The sequence below is a fragment of the Solea solea genome, chromosome 12 (genome assembly GCF_958295425.1).
Source record: "Solea solea chromosome 12, fSolSol10.1, whole genome shotgun sequence".
In the NCBI taxonomy this organism is placed as follows: Eukaryota; Metazoa; Chordata; class Actinopteri; order Pleuronectiformes; family Soleidae; genus Solea; species Solea solea.
Window position 1 is genome coordinate 15,074,137 of NC_081145.1, and position 19,693 is coordinate 15,093,829.

The following is a 19,693-nucleotide window of genomic DNA, read 5'->3' on the forward strand; positions in this document are numbered from 1 at the left end:
GTGAGATGGTTGCAGTTCCATCTTTTTTAAATTTTTGTAGCACTTTTGCTACAGTATTCTGACTGATAAGTAAAGCTTTGCTGATCTTTTTGTAGCCTTCACCTTTGCGGTGTAAAGAAATGACTTTCTTTCTCAGGTCTTGAGACATTTCTCTTCCATGTGGTGCCATAGCTAACAACATGAAATGGGAAGGGGTTTATAGTCAACTGTCTGCTGGACACCTGTGTGATGAATAATTAGACTCACCTGTGGATGATTATTGTTAAATTGTTTATTTGTAGTCTAAAATTTAGCCTTGCTCCAGAGACTTTCAGTGTGGTGTACTCATTTTTGCGTCACCCCAATTTGAGTAAAACTATAAAATTTTGTTCTCTAAGTTATATTATTAACCTTACTTTCATGTTATAAGTTAAACAGATATTGAATAAAATTAGTCTTGTCAACATTTTGGAAATAGTTTTTGTTTTCATTGAGATATTGTTTAAAATGGTACCTTTCGAAGGGGGTGTACTCATTTACGCTGAGCACTGTGTATATATATATATACATACATACATACATACATACACACACATATACACATATATACACACACATATATACATATATATATATACACATACACACATATATATATATACACACACACACACACACACAGATAGATAGATAGATATACATAGATAGATATACATACAACACGGCTCTTAGGCTGCAACAAAAATAGGGAGAGAAGACGAGGACTAGTACAAAACAATGATTTATTTACAAATTGAGGATTAAATATCAGTGTCAGTAATCAGTAGGTGCATATTGCACACTTCAATAAAGACGCAGTGTGGCTTCATTCACATTCTTTACTGGACAGTCTGAAAATACACATCGTTACGTTTCTGTCCAGCCGGATGCAGGTTATACCCTGTGTGTATCGGCTGTGTTTTCCATGTTGATTTGAACATATATACAGACACATATCACTGGCTGTTACATTGGCACCATATCTATGGTTTGGTATAAACATATAAACACCGAACACCCTCTATACCTATCCCAGTAACTTGGCTTAGCGGCTAACGTGGCTCATCATACATCATACAGTCATACTCATCATACAGTTAGCATTAGCTTTAGCATTAGCGTCAGCTTCAGAGTTACAGGGATAACTTACAACAACACATAATTTGAGATGACAGGACTACTCGGCCAAATTCCTCGCCACCTTTATAACTCTGTGGCGTTACACTTGTATATGTCTATTTTACCCGTTTCCCTTCTGCTTACCTGAAAATACACATGGCAATACACATAGTTATGTTTATGGGGGGGGGCAAATGAAGTAAGTTTCTGCTGTCAGTGTTCCTGATTGGAACCCTTTTTTGATGGGGGGGGGTGACGACCCCTTATTTGTGGGAGTGTTGTGCTGGCCTTCTTTGTTTTGTTTCAGGCCTGGAGGCGGGGTTATCATCACAGGGATGAGCTACACCTGGACATCACTTGTTTTAAGAGGCCTTCCTTCCTTTCTCTGCATCTCTCTCAGACTCTGGCTGGCCTCTCTCGCACAGACACCGACACCATTGGCATGGGCCTTTGCACGGCTGTTTGCTTGTTTTAGTTTAGTTTAGTTTAGTTTTATGCATCCACACACATGCATACCTGCCTACATGTGAGGACAATAACTTCAGATTGTTATAAAAAGGGACACCCATATATTTTTGTTATTTAATATTTCATGTTATTACAAAAAAAAGAAAAATCCATAATACTGACCATTTGATGACCCCATCCAGCCAACCAACACCAACCAGGTCCTCTCAGCAACCTCAGTGCCTGAAGAAGCAAATTAAGAGAGACAACAAAGGATGTGGAAGGCCAGAGGGGGTGAACACATTGGCCAGAATATATTCAGTACCGTATTTTAACATGGATGTCCATACAATAGGACCGTAAAAACAACATCCAACGCATCAACCTGCGATTTGGACAATGGACCGAGTTAAGAAAAGTTATGGGGTTGTGATCTGTATAAACAACCAGAGGAACACTGGAACCTACATAACCATTAAAATGTTGTTATGCCCAGATAAGAGCAAGGGTCTCTTTCTCAATGACCGAATAGTTCAACTGAAAGGAATTAAACTTCTTTGAGTACAAAACTAACAGGATGATCTACACCACACACATCTGTCTGGAGCAACACTTGCATCCACATGCAAAGTAAAGGGTTGATCCAGTATCCAGTATCCTTTTAAGGGGTCAAATTTACTGACAAGACCCAACTTGATCAATACAATCCTCCATTCGAGGCAGGGGGTAAGCATCAAGTTTAGTTACTGAATTTACCTTCCGATAATCAGTTTTTCGACCAGCAAACAGGGTGATGCCCAACTCGAGAATGAGGGTTCTGCAATTCCATTGTCAAGCATGTACTTGATTTCAACGTCCATTACTTTACGTTTGCCCTCAGAAACGCGATAGAAACGCTGGCGAATGGGCTGCCCATCACCCACATCTATATCACGCTCTATAACATGAGTTTGACTAGGTATATTGCCAAATAAAGATGGATAACTATGAATGAGAGCAGACAACTCAGCACTTCTTTCAGCAGATAGATGACCAAGTAATGACGCTAAATTATTCAGTGTTTCCGTGTTTTTAAGTCTACCACCCAACGTGCTTTCATCAGGTGCTCTAACACCATCATCCTCTCCTGTAGAGAGTTGACTCACCACCGCTGCCACTGCTGAGGAAGATTTAAAATCCAGAGCATAATATGGCTTGAGCAGATTGACATGACACAACTGAGTTGACTTTTTACCACTTGGCGTGGACAGTAGATAATATTGGTCAGACCCCTGACGCAGCACCGTAAAAGGACCAGAAAATCGTGCTTGAAGCGGTGAACCAACCAAGGGCAACAGAGCCAGAACCTGATCTCCTGGACAAAACACACAACGCTCTGCAAGTGGCCTGTGAACTCTATGGCCAAAAACAAGTTCATTCGGGCTAAAACCGGTGCTTTCCTGCACTACCTCCCATCAAGAGCCACGGTAGTCCTTCCTCCCAGTCTTATATATATATATAATATATATATATATATATATATATATGTACACATGTATACATGAACAATGACGAATCTGCTGAAGTCTTGTCAGATTTTGTTTTGTGATGTGAACAAAGTCAGAAAATGTGTGGTACAGGTTTACATTCACTTCGATTTTGATTGAAGTTTATTAATGATTAATGATGACAGTTAGAACGTTATCTGAGGACAGTAGATTATGTTCTGAGTAACCAAGCAACTAGCATCGTTCTTCTTACGAACATTTGTGTAGATGTGCAGTCCCTGTTTTTATTGTATTTTATTACCTCAATGAAAGTGGCATGTATGAAATACCCATCGTTCAGGTGAAATGCACCCAAATGTAACACAGGAACCACCATTTTATCCTACACTACAAAATAAAATAAACATTGGTTGCATTTTCTGGCCATGAACACATGTGAAATGCACACTTGCATGCAAGAAGACTTTTAAATATAACATGAGAACCACAAATGTATGTTTTACATTTGACATACATTTTATCTAGCCAGGCAGCTTGTCACACATTTGTTACAGATACAACAAGTGACAACATGAGCCCCTGACCTGTGGAGTTTGTCCTGATCGTCACTATCTCATCAGCACGCGCACTGATTTGACCCCAGCCCTCTCGTGCGTGCGGTGTGTGCACTGTGCAGACAGTTGCAGTATCTGCGGCACACGGTGGGCGTGCGACACCCTCACGCGGGCGTATTGTGTATTTTATCCCCAGCGCCCCTTTTTTGTGTCGGTGCAAAGAAGCGTTTACAGACCTTGATAAGACGCTAAAGAAAAAGAGGAAGGAGGATGTTCTCTTCGTGGACAGTGAAGTCACCCGTGTGCGTTCACTGATGAGGATCTTTGGTCAGGAACAAGTGCAGCAAATGGATGGAAGAGCGGACCAACAGGAGTCCCTGTATGACCCTGTGTGCATCGGCTGTGTTTTCCCTTGACAGAGTTGCTCATTTTCGGGATACTCTCTCTTGTGGCGTAAAAGGCGCCACTACACCCCTGTGTTGCCTGATTGCAGAAACTAGAGCGCAATGATTTAACTTAGATAAAACAGAAAATATTAATAACATGAAATATTAAATAACAAAAATATATGGGTGTCCCTTTTTATAACAATCTGAAGTTATTGTCCTCACATGTAGGCAGGTATGCATGTGTGTGGATGCATAAAACTAAACTAAACTAAACTAAAACAAGCAAACAGCCGTGCAAAGGCCCATGCCAATGGTGTCGGTGTCTGTGCGAGAGAGGCCAGCCAGAGTCTGAGAGAGATGCAGAGAAAGGAAGGAAGGCCTCTTAAAACAAGTGGTGTCCAGGTGTAGCTCATCCCTGTGATGATAACCCCGCCTCCAGGCCTGAAACAAAACAAAGAAGCCCAGCACAACACTCCCACAAATAAGGGGTCGTCACACCACCCCCCCCCCCCCCCCCCCCCATCAAAAAAGGGTTCCAATCAGGAACACTGACAGCAGAAACTTACTTCATTTGCCCCCCCCCCCCCAAAAAAAAAGAAAAATCCATAATACTGACCATTTGATGACCCCATCCAGCCAACCAACACCAACCAGGTCCTCTCAGCAACCTCAGTGCCTGAAGAAGCAAATTAAGAGAGACAACAAAGGATGTGGAAGGCCAGAGGGGGTGAACACATTGGCCAGAATATATTCAGTACCGTATTTTAACACGGATGTCCATACAATAGGACCGTAAAAACAACATCCAACGCATCAACCTGCGATTTGGACAATGGACCGAGTTAAGAAAAGTTATGGGGTTGTGATCCGTATAAACAACCAGAGGAACACTGGAACCTACATAACCATTAAAATGTTGTAATGCCCAGATAAGAGCAAGGGTCTCTTTCTCAATGACCGAATAGTTCAACTGAAAGGAATTAAACTTCTTTGAGTAAAAACTCACAGGATGATCTACACCACACACATCTGTCTGGAGCAACACTTGCATCCACATGCAAAGTAATGGGTTGATCCAGTATCCAGTATCCTTTTAAGGGGTCAAATTTACTGACAAACATAGAAGACCCAACTTGATCAATACAATCCTCCATTCGAGGCAGGGGGTAAGCATCAAGTTTAGTTACTGAATTTACCTTCCGATAATCAGTTTTTCGACCAGCAAACAGGGTGATGCCCAACTCGAGAATGAGGGTTCTGCAATTCCATTGTCAAGCATGTACTTGATTTCAACGTCCATTAATTTACGTTTGCCCTCAGAAACGCGATAGAAACGCTGGCGAATGGCCTGCCCATCACCCACATCTATATCACGCTCTATAACATGAGTTTGACTAGGTATATTGCCAAATAAAGATGGATAACTATGAATGAGAGCAGACAACTCAGCACTTCTTTCAGCAGATAGATGACCAAGTAATGACGCTAAATTATTCAGTGTTTCCGTGTTTTTAAGTCTACCACCCAACGCGCTTTCATCAGGTGGTCCAACACCATCATCCTCTCCTGTAGAGAGTTGACTCACCACCGCTGCCACTGCTGAGGAAGATTTAAAATCCAGAGCATAATATGGCTTGAGCAGATTGACATGACACAACTGAGTTGACTTTTTACCACTTGGCGTGGACAGTAGATAATATTGGTCAGACCCCTGACGCAGCACCGTAAAAGGACCAGAAAATCGTGCTTGAAGTGGTGAACCAACCAAGGGCAACAGAGCCAGAACCTGATCTCCTGGACAAAACACACAACGCTCTGCAAGTGGCCTGTGAACTCTATGGCCAAAAACAAGTTCATTCGGGCTAAAACCGGTGCTTTCCTGCACTACCTCCCATCAAGAGCCACGGTAGTCCTTCCTCCCAGTCTTATATATATATATAATATATATATATATATATGTACACATGTATACATGAACAATGACGAATCTGCTGAAGTCTTGTCAGATTTTGTTTTGTGATGTGAACAAAGTCAGAAAATGTGTGGTACAGGTTTACATTCACTTCGATTTTGATTGAAGTTTATTAATGATTAATGATGACAGTTAGAACGTTATCTGAGGACAGTAGATTATGTTCTGAGTAACCAAGCAACTAGCATCGTTCTTCTTACGAACATTTGTGTAGATGTGCAGTCCCTGTTTTTATTGTATTTTATTACCTCAATGAAAGTGGCATGTATGAAATACCCATCGTTCAGGTGAAATGCACCCAAATGTAACACAGGAACCACCATTTTATCCTACACAACAAAATAAAATAAACATTGGTTGCATTTTCTGGCCATGAACACATGTGAAATGCACACTTGTTTGCAAGAAGACTTTTAAATATAACATGAGAACCACAAATGTATGTTTTACATTTGACATACATTTTATCTAGCCAGGCAGCTTGTCACACATTTGTTACAGATACAAGTGACAACATGAGCCCCTGACCTGTGGAGTTTGTCCTGATCGTCACTATCTCATCAGCACGCGCACTGATTTGACCCCACCCCTCTCGTGCGTGCGGTGTGTGCACTGTGCAGACAGTTGCAGTATCTGCGGCACACGGTGGGCGTGCGACACCCTCACGCGGGCGTATTGTGTATTTTATCCCCAGCGCCACTTTTTTTTAGTCGGTGCAAAGAAGCGTTTACAGACCTTGATAAGACGCTAAAGAAAAAGAGGAAGAAGGATGTTCTCTTCGTGGACAGTGAAGTCACCCGTGTGCGTTCACTGATGAGGATCTTTGGTCAGGAACAAGTGCAGCAAATGGATGGAAGAGCGGACCAACAGGAGTCCGCGGGTGCTTCTGAAATCATGCGCGTGCAGGAGAAGTCAGGAAGCGCCAGCGAACACGTTGACATGGACTCTTGCCCAGTTTGCCACCTGAAGTTCCACAGCCGTGAACCCAGACTCCTGCCGTGTCTGCACTCTTTCTGTCACAGATGTTTACCTTCTCCCTCCAGAGTCTTGGCCATCACAGCGCTGCAAAACTCCGACACCAAACCACGTGAGTACATCTGTTTACAAATGTGTGTGGGGACTTTGAATGGCGGCAGAGTAATAGACGGAATTTATTGGTCCGTAAGCGTTGATGAGGGTTGCTCAAAGTGTGGTCCGCGGCCCATTGGTGGACCTGGGCAGGATTGTAAGTTTTTCTCAGACTGGGATATAAAAAACATATATATTTTCCAAATTTATATAAACATATATTTTTGTTCTGGTAAAAAAAGGACGATAACAATGGAGTATTAGAGCCAAACTGAAAATAAAAAAAATCGTAATATTCCGACAATAAAGTTGTAATACTATGAGAAAAGTCATTATTAATCATGCAAAGACGATCAGCTGCAACCTGCGTCAAGATGAGAAACGCGGAGTAATTACATTTTAAAATTAAATTAAATAATGACACAAAATCGTAAAAACAATATTGCGACTTTATTCTCATATTATTACGACTCTCTTCTGGAAAGATTTTTTTTCTTTGTTGTTTGGCTCTAAATCTCCGACTTTAAATCTGTACACTGTATGTAAAAAGTTATTATATAATAGGATTTTACTTTGTTACACATTTTACAGCATGTGTAAGAAGTAGTGACGCTTTTATCATATAGTGATCATACCGCAGTATATGTAATTTCTGCCAATAAACCATCCTAATTATTACACATATTTATTTATTATTCATTTATTTCAAATTGGGGCAAAAATAGTATCCCTTTACTTTAAAGGCGTGCTACATTGTTGCTGAAGAACAAATCTCAGCTTCGGACAAGTTTGGGAGACGTAGATTTTCCTCGTGTGCATGGATTGTCTTTTGGTTGTAAGTTGTTTTTTTCCTCAAATATCCGATTAAACTTGTTTTGATCACCGTGTGCGTTTGATTGCAGTGAATGTGATCCGCTGTCCGGTGTGCAGGCAGGAGTGTATGGAGACGGATGTGGTGGAAAACGTCTTTGTGAAGGACTCGGCTGAGGCTCCCAGCAGCACAGCAGCGGAGAGGACGCTCCAAGTTAGTGACAAAATGCATTACCGCGTGTGGGCAGCCTAGTTCCTGTTGTTGCTTCTTTTAGGACGATGTCCATAAGATGATCATTAGCATGTTTGACAGCAGACTTGTGTCCTGCCTGTTCATATCACACATGGCAGACATTGTCAGATTTTTCCACTCTGCAGATTCACGATGCTCGTATTTGTTTGTCTGTAGCTCTGCATGACCTGTGAAGACAACACGGAGTCTGCTGGGTTTTGTGTGGACTGTGTCGAGTACCTCTGTGCCACATGTGTGGAGGCCCACCAGAGGGTCAAATTCACCAAAGACCACAACATCAGACACAAGACAGAAGTATCACAAGGTATTTGCCTGTGAGATACTTCCATGGCAATCGCAAAATATGTTATTAGAACTGTTCTGCAGATGTCAGTTTGTTGTTATTGTTGTTGTAAGCCAATGTAACTGATTTATGAGGTGAATACATCAGGATTTAATGCCCTTTTCTTCTTGGGCAGTCCATGTCACATGATCATTCAAACAATTTGTCATAAATGAAATAATTTGGCATCTCTCTCTCTCACACACACACAGGTGTGTGCAGCTATCCATCTTAGGACACAGAGGTTAATTCATTTGGGTAGTATAAACAAAGAATTATCCCTAACTTTAACCATAACCATTTAATGCTTAACCCTAACCTTAACCTAATTGCAATTCAAGTCTTAGCCCTAAACTCAACCAATTCCCCAGAAATGAGGATCTGTCTCATTAGGACCAGGTTTTGATCCGTACAAGGACTACTACTCTTCAATTATTAATAGTTAAATAAACATAATTACAACCTTAAAGTGGGCCACACGGTGGTGTAGTGGTTAGCACTCTCGCCTTGCAGCGAGAAGACCCGGGCTCGAGCCCGGTTGGAACAAGTGTCTTTCTGCATGGAGTTTGCATGTTCTCCCCGTGTGTGCGTGGGTTCTCTCCGGGTTCTCCGGCTTCCTCCCACAGTCCAAAAACATGCAATGTGGGGATAGGTAAATTGAACACTCTAAATTGACCATAGGAGTGAGTGTGAGAGTGAATGGTTGTTTGTCTCTATCTGTGTGTGGCCCTGCGATGGACTGGCGAACTGTCCAGGGTGTACCCCGCCTATCGCCCGATGTAGCTGAGATTGGCACAGCACCCCCCGCGACCCTCTGGTAGAGGATAAAGCGGTAGATGATGACTGACTGACTGACTGACCTTACCTATTCTTTTTAAACTGCAATTTAAGACAAAGATAGTGGATTGAATACGCAGCATTACTGTTGTGTATCTACGATGGAGTAATGGGGCCACAATCACAGACTTTAAGAATAAAGTCTTAATTTACGAGAATAAAGTTGTAAATTGACAAGATCAAAGTCGTAAATTTACGAGATTAAAGTCATAAATTTATGAGAAAAAAAGTCATACATTTACGAGATTAAAGTCGTAAATTTACGAGATTAAAGTCATAAATTTACGAGAATAAAGTCGAAATATTCCAGTCTGTTTTAGAAGAGGAGAGTTGTTAAAATGAGGCCTGTGGAGCGTTTTGTGGAATAGTACTTTAGAATAGGTTCCACAAACAAGGAGATACTTAATCTTTTGGCACATCAGCATCACATTGTCATAAGTATGAGGACTTTAAAAAGCATATGCAATTTTCCCCGCAGAATGAACCAGGCGGACTTGGAGGAAATCACTGCTTTTCTGGAGGGGGAAATAGCTGGAACTGGTCGACTGTTATCGGTGGATGCATCAGCGGGCCATTCGGAGGGGTTTTGTGGTTTCTCAAGAAACAATCCGACTGACAATTACGATTTTAGATCCAGAGGGAATCGAGGTCCGGCGAGTGTGCCTGAGGCCCCAATGCCTTATGGCATATGGATTCATATGATAAACTAGAGAAACCACGAAACCCCTCTGAATGGCCCGCTGATGCGTCCACCGATAACCCTGCAGTCGACCAGTTCCACCTATTTCCCCCTCCACAGAAGCAATAAAGTCTGTCAAATTTTTCTCAATGTGGCCCTAGTACTCCGTCGTATGTATCTCCTTATTATGAGCCTGCTGTTGTTTTCCAGAGGTCCACGTCATGTCGACTCAGAGGCCCGTGTTCTGTGACATCCACAAACAAGAGCCGCTGAAGCTGTTCTGCGAGACCTGTGATCAGCTAACCTGCCGTGACTGCCAACTGGTGAAGCACAAGGACCACAAGTACAGACACAAACTACACTACAATGTGATATCGCCATGTTATTGCATACACCTGTGTGTATACATTCCAAGTTAGGTTTGACAATACACTGTTACACGGTATTACACAGCTGGATGCGGTTAACATATTTGTAACTACTTGAATTTTCCACCAATAACCCAGGAATATTTGTACTTATAGTGTATACTGCATGTATAGCAGAGCAGAGCACTGATATCAGGTAATCAGTGACACAATGTTCTTTTGGATCAGTTACCAGTTTCTCGAAGACGCTTATAAAAACCACAGACAGCACATGGAGAGAGCGACCCTTCAGCTGCAGGAGAAAAAGAAACTAATTGAAGACGTGTCAAACTCCATAAACAATGGGTACGTATGTCCACTCATACTGCAGGATTTTGTCTTTAGTGTTTCATAAGCAAGAAGTGGGAAATGAACTGGGAACTGGGAAAAATATTGTTAAAAAACATAATAAATAATGCAAAATGTGTTTTGAAATACAGTTCTGCATGTGACGTGTAACATCTGGATCTATTGACAGTGGTGATGTTCATGTCTTGCAGGCTTCTTCGGGTTGATCAGAACCGTACATCTGTTCACGATGAAATACAAAAGTCCATCTGCAGTTTGATTGTCGAGATAAACAAGAAGGGCAATATGCTAATTAATCAGCTCGAGGTATGTTAAAAAAATAAAGCAACTACATGCCAATGTACAGAGTTAGTTTTAAGATTTAAAAATGGAGTTGTAGTTTGCTATGGTGTTGATTCCAGAACATTACTTCCTTGCAAACTCAGTCGCGGCTGTCTTACCCCGAGGCCCAGAGCACATTCCCTCAAGCTGTCTGAACATTAGCCTGCAGATATTCATTTATTCATGTTTCTCCCAGGCTGTAACAAAGGATCACGAGAGTGTTTTGCGAAAACAACAAGAAGACGTTGGCTATCTGTCCAGACACCTGGATCATGTCATCAAATTTACCAAATGGGCCACAGCCAAGAACGGGGGCACGGGCTTTTTGTACACTAAGCGGCTGGTAAGACCTGCCTGAATATTAATGTACTGCACATTATCATGTCATGGTGTTGTTTGCCCAAAGTGAAAACAACACAGTGAGAGCTTGTTTGGAGCCTGTGTCTTGCACGCAAAGAAATTGGAACATATGCCTTTGTAACAGTCAACAGCCTTCAAAAAAAATTATTAATAACATCCCTTCTGTTGCAGATTCTGTTTCAGATTGAAAACCTCCTTCGGGCAAAATGCAGTACCTCATTTATACCACAGAGCACTGTTCACTTCCAGTGTCGATCCTTGTATTGGGCCTCAAATATTGATCTGGGTAAGAAAAATGTTACTACATATGACATATGTACACTAATATCACACTATGTACAATATGAGAGCTATAAATGTCAAATAAAGTGGATTTCTTATTATTATTGTGAAATATTTTCATTCGTAGTTGTTTGTAAACCTTTAAACCTGAACCAGATTTTTACCTTGGTGTATTCCTCTGTCCTCATGAGCATCTGCCTATTGAGTATTCCATTTTACATTCAACAGCTATAGTGTAACAGGGACTACTGAATGTTACACATGCAGTGCATAGAGGTCACCATAAATTAAAAATATTGATGAACACATTGTGGCTCACTTGACGAAATAATTGATAAATAAATAGATTAAAACCAAAAAAAAGTTGCATGCAGTATGGCATGGATTTTCTGCATTAATACTGACCAAACTTTTTTGTATTACTTGCCCAAACCTTTTCTTTTCCTTGAGTTCTCTGGCTGAGTTTTGTCTGTATTATTGTTATGCTTATCCAGTCTCTCTCTGTCTGTCCCCTCAGGCTCTTTAGTGATAGAGAGCATACCAGGCCACCAGCTGGTTGGTTTTCAGGGTATCCCTCATCAGCTGTCCCACCATGGGCACGCGCCCTCAGGCTCACCCCGCAGCTTTGCTCTCGGAGCTCCAGTTAATACTCTAGCTCAGCTCCAGTTACAGGTGGACAAGCTGAACCCACAGGCCCTCTGGCAGCCACAGGCTCCTCCTTCACCGTGGTCGTGGTACCAGAGTGTTCGACTTCAACGTACAGTACCAGGGCCTCTGCAGGGAGGCTCTCCCTCCCACATTGGGCCGCCTCAACCAGGCCGTAGGTTTACGGCGCCTCCCCCCAACCACACCAGTCCAACAAGCTCTGCACCGAGTCCTGGGTTTACACCCCGGGTTAGTGCGCCTTCCTATGAGCGCATGTGTGTTTGTGACTGTTTGATGGACAACCCCTCTTAACCAGCACTGACAGCAGATGGCGTTGTCCTAAATAGAGCCGACAGCCTTCACATCCTGGGCAATCTATGTCTTTTCTTGTCATGATGAATTTTAGTCCGGCATGAGACGGCATGAGACATCGAATAAAACAGCAAAAAAACAATGGAGGACAAGCCCACGTTTCTGTGTGAAAGCGTTGATAATATCTCATCCGTGTTGTTTAGTCTAGTTTGCAGTGTGTTTTGGTTTCAAAGTCAGTCACAGGACAATACTGGCTTGCAAAGTGCACACATAAGTTGTGACGTAGTGATGTGAACAAGCTGTTACAGCTGCATGATGAGCTCTCAACTGTGCTCTGCGGTAAATAAATATACCCGATTGATTTTTTTTGTCAGCGTTCTTAACTGGGTTCGACATTGTGTTGTGGTGAGCTGTTGGTTTTACATTTGATCAGTTTGAAATTGATGTAGCATTCAGAAGTCTATGACTTTCTATGAAGGACATCTGCGGTCTTGTTTTATTTATTAAAAATAACCCCGTTTTGTTGTTGTAATGTTAATGAACGTAAAAGCCAACATAGTAAGGCAAGTCACAGAGTATCTGCAGCATATTAGAGAAAGAGCGAACAATATAATAAAACTAAAGGAGGCACTCAAAGAGAACAAACCTCTGCCAAGGCTGCTCAGATTCCCACAGTATACATTTCCTATCTTGCTTGGGTAACTATTTATTTGAAAATATCCTTAATCCAGGTCTTTGTGTGGATCACTGTTAAAACCCTATAATTTCCTCCTTGGGCCATACAGACCTTTGTAGAAGATTTCACCAAATCTGTCCTGTACTATTTGAGTAAAAAGACAAACTCATGAGCAGACACACATGACTGAATACCCGAATAACGTCTTAGGCGGATTTAAGAACACCGCCCTGGTTTCAGATAAACATGTAACTTGTAATTAACATGGAAGTTCACAATGACTGACGCACTTCTCTCCGTTTCCCCCCCTCATTCCTCTGTAGCCTCTGAGGACCGTGGTTAGCAGCTCCAGGTACCAAGATAACCCTGTGGATGTAGCTTCCTCTTCACCGTTGTATTCACAAGTCACACCATTGCCCGTCATTGGCGGCGTGAGTTCATCTCAGTCAGGACAGACGGTGAGTTACTCCCCCTATTGACATACAACACCTGATGTTTTTGTGTTACTGTGAAGTTCATTATTATTATGTTATGTGTTTAGATTGAGCCCACGTATCTGAACAAGAGCGATATGCTGCAGCCAAACTGTCCCCAGAGCCTCCCGCCTTCCTTGACACACAGAAATGGTATGGCTGTGTAATTTTTAACTGTATTAAACATTTGTATATACTAGTGACATGCAGCAGCAAACAGACTTTACATTTCTTTCAAGTGCGAGGGCGACAGACTTCGCCAGAGTACTTTCAAGTGGAGAAGTCATGGTAAGGACAATCTCAAAAGTACTATCTTACAACCTCAGTCCCCTTGTCCTTGGTCTCGCGTGTGTGTTTTGCTTTTTTGTAATTGGCTCTCGTGTTGTTTCCAAGGACTGTTTCTTGGAAACCTCCAGAAACACAACAGGCGAGTGGAGTGACGGGCTCAGCTGTCAAGAAGAGACGAAGGTCGTCGCCAGGGCCTGCCATTGTCATCAAAGATGAGCCAGAAGATGACAGTAACTATGTGTGGAGTTCATTTGTTGTTTGTGTTTTTAGAAAGTCGGTTATCATAACAAAACACACTTCAAAGTAGTGGCGATATTAGGAAATGGAGATTGGTGGAGAAACAGTTTGTAAACAAGGCAAAATCGTTGCCACATAGGATTTATAGTTAATAATATCGTTAATAATAATCCACTGTTTTCCATAACATCTGCATATGGGCACAACTGTAATAACAGTTTTAATGTTTTCCTTGTGGTTCATTTAAAACCCCTATGGTCTTAGGACTGCTCATGTTTCTTGTCCCCTCGGTTTTCTTTAACCACATCAAAGATGATCGAAATCATTAAAACTGAAATCGTGTTGATATAAAACCAGAATTTCCCAGAATGTACTCTTGACCTTTAAGGTACAAGGATTGAGCTCAATGCAAAATATGTTGTCATAGATTAACTTTGTTTTTTGTGGCTCCAGGTGCAAAACAAACAAAGAGCCAGTCTTCCCGACAGCACTGGTGAACAACACCCACAAGTCAGTGCACAAGGTCCTCCTCAGAGTTCAGACGACAAACTCCAAAGCCTGTCAAAGCCTCCAAGCGGACCATGGGACCAGAGGAGGGCGAGAGAACAGCAAGTAGACCTAAAGAAAGCACAAGCAGAAGACTCTAATGAAGTCTTGTGTGCTGTGTGTCAGAGTGGAGGCGACCTGGTGTGCTGCGGAAGGTGTCTCAGAGTGTTTCACCCCGTGTGCCATGTTCCGTCTCTCCTCAAATCTCCCAGGTAACTTTGGCCACACTGAATGCATTTTTTGACAAGTTCACGTGAGGTTTTCTTCCCACAGCAGCGCAATAATCACTTGTTAATGTTCATCCCCTTTCCATGACCGTCTGCTTTCAGTGGGAAGTGGTTTTGCTCTTTCTGCCGCGATCCGTCGACGCCCGAGATGGAGTACGATTGTGACAGCAGACCCGAGACGAAAACAGTAAAACAGGAATTTGACTCGGAAGGAGAATTCCCTACTGAGGACAGACGAGTCAGTATCTTTTAAGATGTTACTGGAGTCTGGTTAAAATAAAGTTTTACTACGCATAGTGTGCTCCAGTGACAAGTCATCTGTCAAGTTTAGGAGTATTTTGTTTGCAGCCTCTTTTTTTTATTATTCATATTCACAGAAATGTTTGTTAATAAATTAAGCAAGGTTACTGAATGTGTGTTAAACAGTGTCTTTGAAAGGTCGAGGTTGTACAGTTTTGATGTGTTTTATAGTAATTAGACTGCGCTTACTCGACATTGGAACGGCCTGCCCGTGGAGATAAGGCTTGCGAACTCAGTGTCATCTTTTAAATCTCTTCTTAAAACTCATTTTTATAGACTTGCTTTTATGTGATGCCGTCTTTTTTTTTTCTTTTTATCTCTTTTTGTCTTTTTATCTGTTTATGCTTTCTTCCCTTTCTGTGTATTTTTTATTACATATGTGAAAGCACTTTGTAAATTGCTGTTTTAAAAGGTGCTATACAAATAAAGCTTTACTTACTTACTTACTTACTTACATCTGGTGTCTTTTTCTACCTCTGCAGAAGTGTGAGAGGCTGTTGCTGCACTTACTTTGCAATCACCAGAGTTCAAACCTGCGAGAGACTGGACCCCCCTCGGTGAGTCTGGAAGCAGGTCTGACGTCAGAGACTTCAAAGTTTACCACATTAGTGTCACATTGTTGTTCTGATTCATTTATGTAATATGCTATATTCACCACTATAAGACACATTTATGAAGCAGGAGCGTCAACGTAAATCATGAACTGTGGATACACAGAGCTTATGGTCTTTGAAGAGTCTATTTATTATAAACTTAAATTTCAGTCCAATACCTCACATCATAGCTTAGAAATATGAGATTTAACTTCACCATCTGCCCATGAAGTTGTAGTCTTTTATTATCTCTCCCTTTCTAAATACTGTAGGCATGTGCTAATAACAGTCCGACTATAAATGGGCAGATGAGTCTTTTAACTGTGAGGAGACGACTGGATGCTAAACACAGTCTGTACTACCAAAGCACTGCAGAGTTTGTATCCGACATCAGGCTCATCTTCAGGAATGGTGGAGTCCTCAACGAGGTACAGCGTTGGCATTTTATTCACTATTATACAAATCCTGACTCTTGGTGACAACTCTTTCTTCTCTTTTCATGTCAGGCAAACACAGAGGACACCACGGCAGGCCGGAAGCTTATGGAGTTCTTTGAGGAGCGCCTGATGATGCTCTTTTCTGACCAAAGCTTCCCAGAAATAAAACTGGAGATAAAACCTGCTGACCACTCAGACTCTCAAGTTTCATCTCCTGACAAAATGTCCCAGCGCACATGTTCATACTCCCAGGATACGCCAAACGGTTTCAATGGAGACGAGGCAGTAGTATAAAAGCACAAATGCTCCTAATGCTTTTAATACGAAAACTACCAGCACCAGCTATTATGCGGTGTGTGGAACTTTTATTACAGACATTTATGACACATATTTGAAGTCGTTACATGATGACAAAATTGGAACCAGGTCACCAAAAACTTCTGGTATAACACAGGAAAGACCATTTAATCAAAACAGGATTTATAGTTGGACGCACATGAGGTACTTCCTGGATACAACTGAATCCAGTCTAGTTTTTGTACATGAAAATCATTCATTCATTCTTACCTTATGTCTTATTACAGTGAACCGACCGCTGCTTTGGTCCCGTCTGGTAGGTTTTCCTGTTGTGTGCACCATGTGTGAATAAAGCAGTGATTAGAAAAGGGTGATAATTACAAGCCTTATTGTTTGCGGTGTATTTAATGGGGACTAAAATGGGTTATAACCCGCCCCCGCTTACCCCAGAGGCAAGTCAAATGGCAACATAAAGGGAACATGCCGAAACAGTTTTTATGAAACCACAGACCATTTCAAATGTCACACACGTCATGCAATATATCTCTTTTCTTAACGTGGAGCAGAACTGCACATCTAATGTTATAAATGTGAAATGTCTTTAGGTCCTCTATATACAGTATGTTATCTGTGTATGAATTTATATTAAAACAGGTCAAATGCAACAGATTTTTTTATATTTTATTCTGGCAAACTATGGTTCAATATGGGCAAATATACTTCCAAGAATACTTTTATTTAAAAACTTTTTTTTTTTTTACAAGCCATGTCCATATACAGGTGTTTACTAACTTTGTACAAGTTCATTACCTGAAGACTACAAGGTAATGGAGTCTCAATATCCCCCTTGGAAACTGTAAAGTATTATAAACCTTTTAACAACTCTCTTGGGGACAGTTAGTTGCTCCTTTAACACGTGTTGTGGTTGTATTTATTAAAGTGTATGAGACGTTTGGGGCCCTCAGACTGCCCGGCTGTGTTAGAAGCTCTCTGTTGATTGACGCAGATGTGGCAAGACAAGCTTTGTTGAGCTTCAAAGGAAGTGTACCACATCCCCCACAACAAGATTAGCACTGTCTGAATGCGACCTTGGTCAGTCCAATTTCCTACTGTTCCGAGCGAGGGGGGCAGCTCATGCTGCTGCTTCTTGTCTAAGCCTTCATGTTGATTGGAGGCAGAGGGTGAAGGGGTGAAGGGGTGAAGTGAGGCATGGCTGGGTCTGGGAGACTGGCATGTGGTTCGGGGCCTGGTAACGGCCAAACTCTCACTTTGGGCATTCTTAATTCCTGATATGACTTGTAGTGGGGCGTGGGCTTTATCTGCATTTCACTTTGACAAAGATAAGATTAACAGCTGCTCAACAGTTGGTTGGTAGTTGTTACATTGGAGGGGGGTAATTACCACATCTTTGGCAAAAGTCTACAGTTACTACTCTTCTAATTGTGCATCATACACATTTGTAATGGTATTGATTCATTTGTAGAAGATCTGCTATAGGTTACATATATAAACCTCACATCTACGCGTATTAACCATCAAGGTTATTGTATATATTGTATACCATTGTGGCACATACAGTACTGTATCTCCTGCTTTACCAAGTGGCAAAGTGAAAGCAGACTTGTTGACTGTGATGGATGACCCAACTATGGATGCATTATCCCTGTAAGCTTATTTTTTTACACCATGGAGAGATCAAGGGGATGTGTTGGTAGACTGTAGCCTATGAGACAAGTATTAAAAGGTGGTTCTACTCTCATATTGTGAAATAAAGGAAGACAAGTGATTTCGCGGAGGTCACACAAACACCATTCCTTCATGGATTCTTTCTGTGGCTCACGTCATTTTTTTGGCGAATGGGCTGAATCTTGCAAAACAATATTGTCCTTGTGTAAGTGATATATTTACTGTTTTGCTAGGGTTCTGTTACAGGAAAGATGTGGTGGTCTGAAGGATATGGAGACACAACTCATCGCACATACACACACACACACACAAGACTTTTGCAGCGCAGTTACCCATTTATAACTGCCATAGACTTGTGGGCTCCCCTGTATGCCTGCGGTGTCCCAATATCAAGTCTTTGGTGATGTTTCTCGAATGGCTAGACTGGTGGTGGAGACATGTGGCTCTGATTAGAAGATCATTTAACCTCTCTCTGTCACCATGCCCAGAATCGGTAGACTGATTGAATTTGCAGAGGGCTTTGGTTGGTACAAAATGTTTATAATACAGTCTAGCAATTACTTCTCTGCCCCTTGCCAATTCTTGTGGAAGTGTGTAAGCATGTGTGTTTGTGGCCTGTTTATATCCAGCTCCTTATAAAGTGTGTGATAGTTTAAAAAAAATTGTGTTTTAATTGTGAAAAGTTAAGTAACAACAGAGTAAAATGATCTTGACAGTTATACTGTAGGTCTACTGCTGTGCAGACTCCAGTGGGGATTAAACCGTGAGGGACAGAAGGCAGGTTGCAATGAATCACGTTTACAGAGCAACAAACCCAAATGTAGTAGTGACGAATCGTCGTTGTTGACACTGCAGTGAAAGTATTTATTATTTTAGGTGCCCCAATTGGTTTCAAAGCTCACAGTCTGGGCATAGCCACAACATATTTTTTTAAATACCTGAAAACCGGCTCCAGATGTGAGCAATCAGTACAATCATTAATCACACACAGAAAAAGGTCGACTTTTTCTAATGATGGGAAGAAAAATCTTCCATGTGTGCACATGCATACTTTGCAGCACAGTAGCCTGAAGACACTTGCTCCCTCAGGTTTAGTACTTTCCAATAACTATCAATCATATCAATATCTTTATCTTTTTTTGTGAGATTATAGTGAATTATTACAGTGTAACTAACCTGCATATAATGCATGTATAAACATTTTATTTATTTATTTTTTAAATAGTTTTATCCTATAAATGCGATCAGAGTGAATTGTTCTGGAGTTGCTCCAGGAAAAGGAAAATATTCCTGGATTGATTAGAAATAAAAGTCGGCGTCTGTGGTGCCTGCAGCCCCGCCC

General features: G+C 41.5%; 1 protein-coding gene across 1 annotated transcript; it reads left to right on the plus strand.

Annotated features, from left to right (window-relative positions):
- The first annotated feature begins 6,583 nt into the window (after positions 1–6,583).
- Positions 6,584–17,310, plus strand: LOC131469459 (transcription intermediary factor 1-alpha-like). Its single transcript, XM_058644404.1, has 18 exons — positions 6,584–7,073; positions 7,957–8,078; positions 8,274–8,421; positions 10,166–10,298; positions 10,552–10,668; positions 10,863–10,977; positions 11,189–11,335; positions 11,524–11,638; positions 12,152–12,528; positions 13,591–13,725; positions 13,809–13,893; positions 13,980–14,028; positions 14,134–14,266; positions 14,719–15,023; positions 15,141–15,276; positions 15,821–15,895; positions 16,204–16,359; positions 16,438–17,310. Exons 1-18 carry the CDS (start codon positions 6,800–6,802, stop codon positions 16,660–16,662), a joined length of 2,847 nt encoding a protein of 948 aa, XP_058500387.1. The 5' UTR covers positions 6,584–6,799; the 3' UTR covers positions 16,663–17,310.
- Positions 17,311–19,693: the final 2,383 nt, after the last annotated feature.

Excerpts from the sequence above, each read along its gene's own strand:
- LOC131469459 (XM_058644404.1), top strand. The coding sequence starts at position 6,800 with ATGAGGATCTTTGGTCAGGAACAAGTGCAGCAAATGGATGGAAGAGCG. Across the intron at positions 10,978-11,188 it reads TGCTAATTAATCAGCTCGAG|GCTGTAACAAAGGATCACGA; the intron begins GTATGTTAAAAA and ends TGTTTCTCCCAG. Across the intron at positions 15,896-16,203 it reads GAGAGACTGGACCCCCCTCG|GCATGTGCTAATAACAGTCC; the intron begins GTGAGTCTGGAA and ends TAAATACTGTAG.